Source organism: Tiliqua scincoides, chromosome 1 (genome assembly GCF_035046505.1).
Source record: "Tiliqua scincoides isolate rTilSci1 chromosome 1, rTilSci1.hap2, whole genome shotgun sequence".
Lineage (NCBI taxonomy): Eukaryota > Metazoa > Chordata > Lepidosauria > Squamata > Scincidae > Tiliqua > Tiliqua scincoides.
The window spans coordinates 141,205,144-141,219,205 of record NC_089821.1 but is presented as its reverse complement, the minus strand read 5'-3'; the positions used below and the strand labels follow the sequence as shown (position 1 = coordinate 141,219,205).

The 14,062-nt window shown below is 40.7% G+C and overlaps 1 protein-coding gene across 3 annotated transcripts in view; it reads left to right on the top strand.

Annotated features, from left to right (window-relative positions):
* Positions 1-14,062, top strand: part of SPRED2 (sprouty related EVH1 domain containing 2) — a 78,785-nt gene that overhangs the window by 50,484 nt on the left and 14,239 nt on the right. For all 3 annotated transcript variants that reach the window (XM_066638316.1, XM_066638308.1, XM_066638325.1), the window contains exons 2-4: positions 6,412-6,589; positions 8,149-8,317; positions 9,798-9,862. In XM_066638316.1, the coding sequence (XP_066494413.1) occupies positions 6,412-6,589; positions 8,149-8,317; positions 9,798-9,862 (412 nt within the window). The remainder of the gene's footprint in view (positions 1-6,411; positions 6,590-8,148; positions 8,318-9,797; positions 9,863-14,062) is intronic.

Genomic DNA, 14,062 nt, shown 5'->3' with positions numbered 1-14,062 from the left:
CTAGGAATTAACTCTTTCCTGGATAGATGGCATCATAGCTTGAATCTTGACTTGGCTGGCATCTTACAAAGCCCAAATGGCATTTTGCATGTCCAACACATCTTGTTTTATCTGAACTTCGCATAGAAATGGCACATTTGTACCCTTCTGAATTTTCTTCTGTAAAATGTAGGTTGCTTTCTCACTGCTAGCCTTCCAGTGACATGCTGATGATTTTGTCTTGTGTTGTTGTTTTTTGCAGCTAGCTGGTGCTTTCTTTTTTATGACTGCTTTTGTTTTATTCTTTGGTTAAATCACTTCAAGGTGTGTTAGCATGAGATGTCGCAGTATAAATATAACTTTTCCTTCTATCCCTGTGTGTATATTGAAAATGCACTTTGCACTGTGTGCATCTGATGGACAAAGCTCTGGCCTATGAAGATTTAAGGGATTAAATCTGCTAGTCTCTAAGGCAGTGGATTTCAAACTTGGTGGGTTGTGACCCACCAGCTCATGTAAAGTTCCCCCATTCCCTTTAAGGGGCAGGGGAGAGGGTGAGGGCAGCAATGCAATCCCCAGGATCGCATCACTAACTGGGGGGAAGGGGGTGCTTTTACTTACAGATGGGTGCAGGACATTGCAGGAGGTGCGGGGAGCCCTGTGTAGCCCTCTGCAGGGCTCCCCAATGCTTAGAACATTGAAAAAATGCAAGTGCAAAACAGTTCCTCATTGCAAATGCAATGAAGAAGTACATTGCACTCATGTTTTTTCAATGTTCTTAAACTTGGGGAGCCCAGCAGAGGGTTGCGCGGAGCTCCCTGTTCCTCCTGCAACATCCTGCACCCATCTGTAAGTAAAAGCACTACCGTTCCACCCCATTAGCAAGAAGATCTCCCCTTCCTTGGGACCAAACCTGGCAGCAGGTTCTGTTACTGCTACCACCACCTCTTTCCTCTTCCAGATAGGATTGTGTAATATAGTGCAGGAATTTCCCTTAGTTTTGAAGGAGCTAATCTACACTCACACAACAAGCCAGAAGCCTTCGCCAGGGATCATCTATCAGCTACCTAAAATACGCTACCTAACATAACTACCTAAAATATGCTGCCCACTCTCCCACAAAGACTTACCCTGGGAGTAATACTCCTGGGAAGTTTGAGAACCACTGCTCTAAGGCAGGGGTGTCCAAAGTTTTTAGCAGGAGGGCCACATAGTCTCTCTGACACTGTGTCAGGGGGCCGGGGGGGGGGGAATCAATTTACATTTCAAATTTGAATAAATTTACATAAATGAATATATTAGAGATGGAACTTACATGAATGAATGAAGGTCTTGCAATAGCTCAAGGCCTATAAAAGGCCTTGCTCAAAGCAAGGCTGATCTTTCTTTTGCTGCCGCTACTGCATCACAGATGTGAAACAGCAAGCAGTGGAGGGAGCCCTCATCCCTCAGCTCACGTGAGAGGTCAAAAAGTTGCCCTCATGCAGAGAACAGTTGCATCCGGCCAGTGTGGGCTCCAACAAATCACAGGAGGGCCAGAGGCTCATTGGAGACTGGAAGCTCTCTGAGGGCCACATTGAGAGGCCTCGAGGGCCGCAAGTGGCCCCAGGGCCAGGGTTTGGGCACCCCGCTCTAAAGTATCGTAAGTCTCCTTTTGTGTAAGCGTTAGAAGGGTAAAGAAGAATGGGGCTAAGGTGGAGCTCAAGACAGTTTCACACTGACCCTTACAAAAGTAAACAGTTGGGCTACAATTTTATACATGCTTAGCAGGGATTAGATCACAGTAGAACTTAGTACTGAATAGACATGACTAAAATTGAGCTGTTAATGTGTTGCTACATCTGACTAGCCACACTCAAACTTTAGTCAACACAGCTGATTAAGGATTTAACGGGTTTAGGCTTTTTTCATATTAGTGAAGATAAGCACGTTTTTAGTAAGATATTATCTTGATCACTTAAAAAACCAATAAATCCTCTTGATGAATTGTTGAATCATGTGATTAAGATTGCTGTCAGCATGAATACTTGGGAATAAGTCCCATTGAGTCAGATTGGTTGAGTTGACAGACTTCAGAGTAAACATGCATATGATTTCATTACACAACTGATAGTGAAACATAGTACAGGTTTGCCATGAACTTAAGTGGTTTTATACAAACCATTCTTTCAACCTCAAATCGGCTAAATGTCAATTAACATTACTGGTCTACCTTGCAGGGATGTTGTAAGGATTGAGATAATGTATGAGAAGCTTGTTACTCTAAATGTACTCTGTAAATACTTAATATTTTACATAGATATGTATTTATAATGCAATTAAGAGTTTGTGTTAAAATAAGAAAGCGGAATATTATTGTGCATTAACAATATATTTCCACCAAATGTTTAACTTCTGCAAGTGCTCTTAGTCTTAAACATCTAGGGAAGGCAGCTCAAAATATATATATGTATTTAATTGGCTTAAATTTATATCCAACTTCTTACCCAAAGACCTGTGATTCCAGAGAATAGAAGCAGCATATCTAAAGCTAATATTTATAACTTGGACTTCAGTTGCTTCAAGGGCACAATCCTGACCCAGTGCTGGGCCGGAGCAAGTCCGTTGTGCCTGCCCGGGAGAGTTGCAAACATGCCATAAAGCATGTTTATGCCTCCTTTCAAGCTGGGGAGATCAGCCTCACCATGCTGATGCAGGCCCGGCGCAAGGGCCTGGGGTGTGTGGAGAAAGTGGGGAGGAGGCATTCCGGAGCAGGGGTAGGGTGGGTGGCAGGCAGGTGCGGAGCGAAAGGTAGGGTAAGCCCTGTTACCGGGCAGCCTGGGCCAGCCCCAAACTGCTTCAATTTGTGCCACCTCTTGAGGTAACGCAGACCTGGATAGCCCCATTGGGGCTGCTGCGACTCTCCCCAGGGTAAGGAGAATTTTTTTCCCCTTGCCTTGGGCTGAGCCTTTGCCAGCCCGAAACTTGCCCTGGATACAGTACAGGCTAAGTGGCCTGTCTGTTCCAGGGCAAGTTAGGATTGTGCTGTAAAGGATAAAAGGATATTGTCCTATTTTGATCTAAAGTGAGATTATGCAGCAGTGCAAACTTGTTTTAAGATTTCTTTTCCAAAGGATACCAATATGTTCCAAAATAAGTTGTTAATAAATTCTATATTAAATTGACAGTATAAGAAAATGCCTTCCCATTTTAAATCTTTATGGTCTGCTACTCAATAAATTAAATGGTGCATGATCCAAAAATGCACTGTATGAATTGGGCGTATTGATTTGTGTGTCGTTCCTTGTATACTACAGATTTACAGGTGAGACCTATTTTTCTGATTAGGATGTTTCCCACTTTTCATTGGAAGTTATTCTTTTTATCTGGAATACCTTGAAGTAACATCTTGAATCAGATAAAGTTAATTGTCTTTGCTGAATCCTTGAAAATCAAATCTAAATATGATGGGACGGGTGACCACCTGACTAGGGCTAGTGGCTCTCCCACTGGCAAAGAAAAGGGGGGGGGGAGACCCCTGAGTTGCAATAAGGAAAGATGAATTAACAATTTATTTTAATGGACCCAATACATAAAACAATGTTAAACAAATTATTTTCAAAACAATAATTCCTTTGGAAGTTGGATCTCAAAAAAGTTTTAAATGTTTATGTCCTGAAGTATTGCTTTTCTGTTTTAATTCCAATGGAGTATTTTTGGGACTATGGAGTTTTCATGTTCGGTACTTGGTGAAATTCTTGTAAACACTAATGGTTTACTACCTCTTCTTCTGTCTGAAATCAAGTATAGTAGTGGCAGCTGCATTTTCCTGTTGGTGTGATACAAAATAACATCCTGTACAATTCAATAGTAGAAGACTTAAATTGGGGCTGGCCAGCCTTTCAATTCTAGGCCTGAGCATCTCTGAGCTGCAAAGTGACACCTTGAAGTGACACCTCAGCAGGAGCAGTTCTGGGTGGCTAGTGTGATAATTTGGCTCTCCCATTGTCTTGAAAATGTGATCAAGATTTGTCTATTTCCTCTTCTGTCATTTGCAGCTAATAAGCTCCTACTTAAGAACAATGTGCTTATTTCTCGCCATAATTGCTTAATGTTGCCATTTCCAGCCCTCAGCACATGCCATACATGCTATTCCACTCACTGTATGAAACAAGTTTGACACCTCTAGTTTAAGCCTTCATTAAATCATGGGGTTGAGACAGAAGCAGACTACAAAATTAGAAGTGTTTCTCTTGGCTGTGTGCAGTATGGGGGGTGAATTAAGGCTTCAGTGCTATACAGCATTAAAGGGATAACTTTTCAATTGAATTGTTTGATTTCCAAAGTAGATGAACTATCCAGTATAACTTGTTGCATGTTGTAAATAAGGGAGAAAATGTTGTCCTTAACAGGTACCGTTTAAAGTTGAAATAATTGACACTTAAGAATGACTGATTTGTTTGGTCAGTACCCTGATGTCATCCCTGTGGGTGGTAAACTTGTCTGAGTTCATGTAGGTTTCTAGAAGAGAACTGTTGACTAAGTTGTTCATGGCCTCTTGACTTGCTTGGATAGTAAGTAATGGATGCAGTCCCAGAAATTTTGTTGAATGAGAGCCTCCCAGAGTTTGAGAACGAAATATCTGAGTGTTCTCCATTTTGACCCATGCTGCTTAATTTACTACAATACAAAATCTTAGAAGTCTCTGTAGAATTAATGCAAATTCTCAAGGGCATTCTTCCCCCTTCCCTGTAGCTGTTGTGCATGCTTCTCTCTGACTACAGTTTTGTTTGCCCTTACCTGGACACAGCCCATTGGACACAGTATCTGACTTCAGGGTTTCCCAAATCATGGGTTGCGACCCACTGGTGGGTTGCAAGTTCATACCAGATGGGTTGTGACCTAAGCCCTCCCATCTGCCATTCCGGAGGCATGCGGAGGCTCCAGAGGCCTCTTCCAGGTCACGTTGGGCCAGCAATCCACTCCACGGGCCTTCACAGGCTTCAGAGTGTCCTGGAGAAGCCTTAGGAAGCCACTTCTGGTTTTTGGAAGCAAGCCAAAAGTGCCTTTCCCAAGGCTTCTTCAGGATATTCTGAGGCTTGCCCACAGAGTGTGCCACTGAGTGCGTAACACAGAAGAGGCTTCTGGGGCCTCCCTTGGCACCACCAAGATCATCAGCCAGACAAGATGGGTCGCAGAGTGGGAAAGATTGGAAACCGCTGTCTTGCTTCCTAATAAACAAGTATAGGACTGTGCTATAAGGCACTTCCTAATAGTAATAGACAACCCTTCCTTTGTCTTCAGATTGCCCACCCCAGTGTTGTGATGCATTCCCTCTCTTGGGCATCTTACTTTCTCTTCCTCCCTGGCTATTTTGGGTGATGGCTGTAAAGTTGCTCCTACTTCCTGTGCCCAGTGTCTTTTGAAAAAGAAAGACAGGTATAAGAAGGAAAGGGCCTCTGCTGCTGTCCCTGTCTGTCCTAGGACTTCTCCCTTCTGTCCTAGGATTAGCCTCTGCTTTTTCAAAAGGCAGGCAGGTGACTGGGGAGGAGGGGGAACTGGATTGCTCCTCTTGCTGACATACAGACCTGGAAATTTTCCTCATATGGACTTGGTGCTGTCCTGTCTGTGGACTTGCTGCTGAGTAAACGTATGTAGCATACATAGGCTTGCATTGCTTGTCTCATAAGAAAGGGAAATTAAGCCTGTTATGCTTCACTTTTTGCCTGATTATGTCCATTGTGCCCAATGTGACACAGAAACTGCTGCAATATTTCTCTTCTTTTAAAGGCAACAGTGGCAGGAAGGACTTTAGAATACAGGATGGGAAGTGAATGCAGAGTTGTCCTTATCCTAGCATGAATGTCAAACAGCTTCTCTGCCCTAGATGGATACCTTTGTTTTGTGCTTGGCCGTCAGTCACATTGGCTTTCCATATAATAACAGCTTAAATAATTTCCTCAAGTTCAATTCAATGAGGAATCGTACAATTCCTCATCCCTGGATCCTAAACTATGTAAAAGCAGTGTTGTGATATTGTGCAGTATAGAAGTAGTGTATGCTTATGTACATAAGAGCCGACAACATAAAGCCCTACCCTATGTTTCTACTCCTACTAGTGTATGAAAACTTGCATTATTTAACCAAGCAAAATATTTTGAATTTTATCACACAGAGTTTAGGTATCTCTTTAGCAGAATAAGAACCACACTCTGTCCCAAGTCCTTCTGATGTGGTTGGATGCCACTTTCAACTATTGTTGAAAAGCGGTATATAAATACTGTTAATAATTTTGAGTTATTTGAGTTAGCAGGCCCTAAAAATAACTTTTTAAATTATTCTGGCAACAGAGAGCAACTGTTACGGAAGTTTTTGTCACCTGCAAAAAAATAAAATAAAATAAAGGCTGGTAGTGAATTTCATCTTAACATCTACCCATTTGATCTGTTACAGTGACAGCTATATTGTGAGAGTCAAAGCTGTGGTGATGACTCGAGATGACTCCAGTGGAGGATGGTTGCCACAAGAAGGAGGCGGTCTTAGCAGAGTTGGCGTCTGCAAGGTCATGTACCCAGAGGGCAATGGAAGAAGTGGATTTCTGATCCATGGAGAAAGGCAGAAAGACAAACTGGTAACCAGAATCTAATTCAGTCTTATTCTGACCTGATTTTCTTCACAAGTAACATAAATACCCCCCCCCCTTTTAAAAGCATGTCACAAAGCCTACACGAATATCATAAAACAACCTCCTCTCAATTCAGAGGAACTTTATCTATTGTCTCCCAAAAATAGCAGCAGTGGCATTAATGTTTAAAGCCTCATTTTTTTATAGTTAACACCTTTTTATGCCAAGAAGTGAAACTGACACTTATTTTTTCTAAAAATCCTGTAGTTAACTGCAGAGCAGCTTGAAGTGTAAAGAGCCGACAAAGCCAGTCACGTTGTACTGAGTAATTCAAGCTTTTAAAATGGCAATGAATTATTTATGCCACCTTCTGTTCAAGGTATAGGCTGGTGGAGCAAAAATGCAAGGGTAATTTGTCTTGCAGATTGACACTCTGCTCCTCACTACTGCTGTTTATAGAACCAAGAGATCCTGTTTCTCTGCACAAAAACAAAGTAGGTAATGGGGAAGGGAAAGGATATCTTAAAATATGAAGCTGAAAGAACCAAGCAACTCTCTCACCTATGCAAGGCAGACTCTCTGCACAGATTTTTTTTCCTACAGTTAACCCAGGGATGGCGAGTTGGTAGCCCATGGGATGGATCTGGCCCATGAAGCAATCTCCTTTGGCTCCCCAGCATGCTTTTGTTTGTAAGGAAAAGGGACTTGATGAGAGGGTCCGTACTTTCTGAGAACATATTGCTCTTAACTTTCTCTCTCTCTCTCCCTCTGGCTTATGTATGCTACGATATTGAACACACCAGCTCCATAATTGCATGCATGAATCTTTATTGCTGTACTGCATGTCTATAAGGGATGGCTTCAAGGGGTTGGATTGTGCAACAGAATAAATGACCTTTGGACCACTGTTTCAGACTCAAGTGCTCACCAAGAATACCAAAGGTGGCCTTTCCTGCAATGGTCCATAGAAGTTAAATTGAGGTGTGCTGTTAAGTGGAAGCTTGGGTGCTCGACCAAGAGACTTACAGGATAGATTTTATTTGAATCACCTTGGTATCTTGCTTTTCCTTCAAGGAGCTCAAATCGGCATACCTTGGGTTAACCATTTAATCCTGACAACAAGCATATTTCTGTGTATGTATTGATGTCATTAGGCACAAAAAGGAAGTAAAACTGTATATTCTGATTAGAATTCTCGGATTCCGTCTCTTTACATTTCTGCAAAAAAAAAATGGTATTAAACACTCAAGATGGGAGCACAGATTTTACAGAGTGATTTGAATAGCTAAAAGAAGGTTGGTCTCCTTTTGAGCAGGTACGAGGTATAATAGATGATTGTGTGGGATTTGTTTATCAGTCACATTGGAACTGTGGAAGCATTGGTGAGATGTTTTTGCTGACCTCTTCCATGAAGAGAGGTTCTCTGCCAGAGCAGTCACCAAGTGAGCAGACAGACAGAGCTGGTTTGTTTTTGAGTATGTGAGAGGAAGTAGCAAACCACACTGACAAACCCATGCCTTTTGCTTTTTAAATGTCATTCTTCCTATTTGTGCTTCAAACCCCAGGTGGTGTTGGAATGCTATGTGAAGAAGGACTTGATCTACACTAAAGCAAATCCTACATTTCATCACTGGAAAGTTGACAACAGAAAATTTGGGCTTACTTTTCTAAGCCCTGCAGATGCACGAGCATTTGATCGGGGCGTGAGAAAAGCCATAGAAGATCTAATTGAAGGTACTGGCCAACATTTCATCAAATCTCATCTTTGACACAGTGAATTTTTTTATTTATATACAGGTATAACCTAATTATCTGCAGGTTTTTCACCTGGGGTTTTATCACCCAGAGTATTTATATAAACAGGGCCCTTTAAAGTAAAGGAAAAAAGTTGTTTCACAAAATGTGAGAAAGGGCTGACAATCCTTCAATCATTCTTTCTCCAGGCATTTAGAACAGTTTCACACCAAGGCAAGGGACCCCTCCCTTCCCCCTGAGCCTATGAAAGAACAATAATAGCTTTGCTTTCTTATTGCTCTGGGTGAAGGGAGCAGTTTGGCTTTTTAAGCACCTTGAAGAAGACTGATTGATGGATTGTCTTCCTAATGACTCTGTCTTACATCACAAAGGTCAGCAAGGCTGTTTTTAAATTGCCTAGCAAAGGGACATTGTTTTTTAATGTGATTTTTGCCATCCAATTCTGGGTATGGAACCCTCTTGAATAATGAGATTCAACCTGTATTGTCATACTTTGAAGACAGGTGAATTTCTTTCATCTGTCACTGAGGTCACCATGCACCTCCTCAAAGTATGTGTTTTGTATCAATTTGCAGTTTATTAGGGAAATGTAATTCTGGTTATTCAGCGCATTCCTCTGTAGTATCTAAGAAGTCTATATTAGATTCTGCTTCACTGCAAGCAAGAACATGTTGTATTTCTTACCTTGTAAATTCTTGTTTTGAATAGTTATTTTAAATATGACTTCTTGTGATTTCAGCCCTAATCATGATTTGTCTTGAACATACACTCTGTGATTTTATACTTGCATATTAAGCAACTACATTTTTTTCTGCAAACTAGATTTCTGCATTTGCCATCTGGGTGTTGTATTTTTAATCCTTTATTTTGTACAAAACAATAGTGCTAATTCAGATTAAAATACTTTAAATCTGTTTAAACAATTTTCTTACTGCTCAATCCTATACATGTTTACTCAGAAGTAAGTCTTATTGTAGTAAATGAAGTTTACCCCCCCCCCCAGTAAGTGTGTATAGGATTGCAGCCTCAGTTTAGTCCATTTCAGATCCACCCTGAGGACTTCGTTTCTTATTTTTCAAAACAGTTCCTTTTCTCATTCAAAAATCCATTTAAGAGTTCATTAAGAACATCCAGATGTAATTAATGGCTTCTGTAATAACAAAACAAAGAAAATGGTTCATGGTCCAGGAGTACTTGTCTTTCAGATCTAAGCACACAGCTAGGTTTCTTATTCAGCTTTTTCTGGCACAACCCCTTCCTGTCATTAGCTAGCTTTTTGAAATATAGGCAAATTTTAAAATGTTGTTTGTAGCAGACTGCTATGTTAAAAAAAAAAAAAAAAGGCAAAGCAAGCTCCCTCATTGTGCATATGCAATCCCAATTTTATCTGTGCAACTAGGTTTTTCTGGATTGTGGAAGTTATGTGTAGAAATGGCATACATTAATTATATCATTCCAGGATCTACCACTTCATCCTCAACAATCCACAATGAGACTGAAGTTGGTGATGATGACGTCTTCACAGTAAGTATCTCTTCACTAGGAATTTATTCTTTGTGTCCTCTGAAGTGCCTTTGCACCACAAAAAGCTTGTGGTATGTTTGAGCCGGGTTACTGTTCCTGCAATTTGTGTAAATTCATAAAGTCTAAAGAGCCTTTGACAAAACTTGTATATTTGAACATATTAACATGTTAAACATTTTCTCTTATGGCTTTTTGCATTGTTTAGCACTACAGAATTAAGGGGACATTTTATTGTTACAGTTTGTCTTGCCTTTCTTTCAACCATGGAACTCAAGATGAGGGATAGACAGGGTCTCCCATCCAGATACTGACTAGATATAGATCTGCTTAGCTTCAGGAAAGTTGCTATATCGACATGACTTCAGATCACTCCAATTTAGCACCTTCGTTTTCTGTTACAGAGAAATCTTTCCATTGTTTCTGTTTTTAAAAAACACAATATCTTTTCATTTCTGTTGACAAGTGCCTATTGGAGAATTGTCCTCATAAACATTGTACAAATGTCTGCATTCAACTTTGTCAGAACAGAATTTGAATGTGTGTATATATGTGGGAAGGCAAATCTGTGAGCAAAAAACCTGTTGTGTAAATTATAACTTTTTTTCACCTTGCAACATCTGCTTTTTTACTATATTGGGGGGAAAAAAGAAATCTGTTTGACCTTACAGGAGAGGAGAAGGTGAGGCTTCTTGAAATAGTGTCCTTAGATTTTTGAAGGAAGAGTAGGAAATTGTTGCACACCATTTTTTGAGATCCCTGTTAGAAAGCTGCCTTGGTGATTTGTAACTTGCATTTTCTGCTTGAGAAGAAACTGGTGGAAAACAGTGATGGGAAGAATGGTGAGGAATCTTGACTCTGAGGAAAAACATCCTCAACTTGAAAGGCTTAATAATGCTGTCATAGTTCTACGATGGGTTCCTCTAGTGTTGTGACCAGATCCTCTCTGACAGTTGGCATGTTGTTTTCATCTGTTCTTTTGTCACAGTTATAAGACAAACAACAGCAGGCAGGGTTAAAAGGTTATTTCCTCTCCTCCAGAGCAAAACTATCATTAACAGCTGCTTCCCAGCTACCTGCCAGAACTGATTTATATATTCCATGATGGAGGGGGAGCATGGGGTGAGGGGGTGGGGGGCCTGTACTAGAGCCAGAATGGCTTGCTTGCTGTTCTGCAGCAATTTTCCAGTGGTGTGTTCTTTGAGAGTTTTGCCATACAGACCTTTCTATGTATTTATAAATCTAACTAGTTTAGAAACATCAGTTGTAAATGTTGTCTGACAGTACCTACCTAGACAACATCTGATGCTGATAGGTACTGGGTTGGCATGATCTTACTACTACTACTGCAGAATGATAGTAATAGTTAACAAACATGGGATTGTTTGGAAGATACTGTTAGACACATTTCCCTGGAACTTAACTTGTGCTTGATTTCACTGGAAGAGAATTAGGGCACAATCCTAAGCAGGTCTACTCAGAAGTAAGTCCTATTGTGTTCAATGGGACTTACTCCCAGGAAAGTGAGAATAGAATTGCATCCAAAGGGGCTTCACTGTGTCTGAATCATGTACTTTGTGTTTTCCCAAGATGAAATTTCCTTCTAAGAGGACTTCTCTGCTATGTAATGTAGTATTACCTTAATACCGGAGCCTTGCTGCAATCCATAAATGTTTTCCACATGCTTGAAAATAAACTTTTTCTGTCTGTACATTGAATGCTTGCTCTTCTCCAGAAGCAACCTGAGTAAAGCCAGTCATTCATTTTGTCTCCACTGAGAATACATGGGCTTGCCAGCAATCTGAAATTGTACTTTGCCTCCATTTAATTAATCCACTTTCTTTACTCAGATGGTTTCTTCCTTTTGGATAAGCATTCTTCTGTTGTGTAGTACCATGGTGTCATGATGTAATACATTCTTATATTCCACAGCCACTCTCTCAGTGCAGCTCTTAAGGAGGAATATGAAATAAGGTTGCAAAATAAAACTCTTGCAGCACAACCTTATTCATGTTTGTTTGGAAGTAAGCCTCACTGAGTTCAACAGGGCTTCCTCTCAAATAAGTGTGCTTAGGATTGTAGGCTATAAGTACTTCTGAAGTGGACAATAATGCTACACCACTGAATGAGAAGCAGGCTTTAAAACAAGTTTTATCTTCTGTTTACTGAAAGGTGGTTCATACATAGTTGTTCCATTTATTTGGACAATAGCTAACCACAAACATAGGGTGTTCTCATGTTCAAAATCGTTCTCTCTCCAGTTAATGGGACAAAGTTGTCCCCACTGGGCTGGAAACGGTTTAAGTCAGGTGTCAGACATAAGGCCCGGGGGCCGGATGTGGCCCGCGGAAGCTTTTTATCTGTCCCTCAGGCTCTCAGCTGCTGAGCTGTACTAAGGAGTTACTGCAGAAAGAGCAGCCCACATGAAAATTGGGCTCTCCCATATCTTGAAATATGATCAAGATTTGCGTATTTTCTCTTCTGCCATTTGCAACTAATGAGTTCTTAAGTGAGAAAAAGTGCTAGTTTTTTATTATGACCTGTTTAATGACATCACTTCCTGCCTAATGACATCACTTCCGACCCTCAGCAGGCATCCTAATGCTATTCAGCCCTTTGTATGAAACGAATTTGACACCTCTGGTTTAAGTAATGGCAGTGAAAGATGTAATTATGTCCTGTAGTTAAATACTGTGAGTGAAATGGAACTTGCCGTCCTAGAGAGAACCTGAAGAAACTCTCTCCAGGGCCTTAAAACTTCCTATCACTCTGTTTTTATGCATTTGTTGATTTGGGGTTCTTTTTTGTTTGTTTGTTTTGGCAAATACTTCTTAAAATGTGCCCTTTCTCCCTCAAAACTTGCACTATGCTCACTTGAATGTCGAGATGGTGGGAGGGCGCTGCTGATTTCCTGCCTCCTTGTGCCATCCTTTTTCAACCATTTCTATTCCATCACCCAGATGACTAGTACAAGTTGAGATCTGATTTTCCTTGTCGCTACCTCATGCATTCTATTTCATGCATTGTGTATTTAATTACACTTTGACAATAAGTTTCACATTTTTTTGTCCTAGTGGTTACTCAGACACTTTACCTCTTTTTTGTAACACAGTGACATTTTTACCTCACTTTTTTGGTGACCCAGGCCCAAATCCTAATCAACTTTCCAGCACTGGTATAGCTGTGCCAATGGGACGTGTGCTGCATCCTGCAGTTGGGTGTCACTCACAGAGGTCTACTCAAAGGAAGGGAACATTTGCTCCCTTACCTCGGAGCTGCATTGCCCTTATGTTGGTGCTGGAAAGTGGGTTAGGATTGTGCCCCCAGCCTCCTGAATATGCTGTCATTTCATTCAATAAGACATTACAAAATGGGCATCCCTTATCTGGAATTTTGAAATCCACAGTATTCCAAAAACTTTTTTTAGTGCTGACATGATGCCACAAGTGGAAGTTCCACACCTGACCTCATGTGACGGATCACATAAAATCTTATAAATTAAAAAACTATAAAATCTTATAAATTACAAAATTTATAATATTGTATAAAATTACCTTCAGGCTATTTGTATAAGATGTATATGAAAATGAATGTCATGCTTAGACTTGGGCCCCATTCCCCAACATATCTTATTAGGTATATGCAAGTATTTCAAACTAACAGAAAAATGCAATATCCAAAATGCTTCTGCTCCCAAGCACTTTGGATAAGGCATTCCCAACCTGTACTACTTGTGTTCCAGACCATGTAATGAGCAGCTGCCAAGGAAGACTGCAGACAAAGCCGAGCTGTACACACTCTAAGATATATAACACCAACTCTGGTGCCATACCACAATGAATTGCTAAAGCTTCGCAAGAAACTTTAATTCTGTTTCCAGCACTGGCGTTAGAGCCCTGCTTATGCATAAAAACTTGGAATTCTACACCTCTTATGCACTGCACAGGAATTGCTGCATGCCTAGCATGGGTGGATGTTTCTCTGTTCCTTCTCCTTGATCTATTGATTAGCTATCATTGCTTACTATTACAGTTTTGTTTCTATTGCAGGTTAGTTTTTTTTAATGAGGTTAGACTTCCTCCAGATGTGAGGAAGGCACGTGACTGCCTGAGAGCTTCAGTTCTACCTGAAGGCCAAAGTTTCTTCGCAACCATTCTATTATTACTTTGCATCATCCATTTTTCATTAGCAATGCAAAATGCG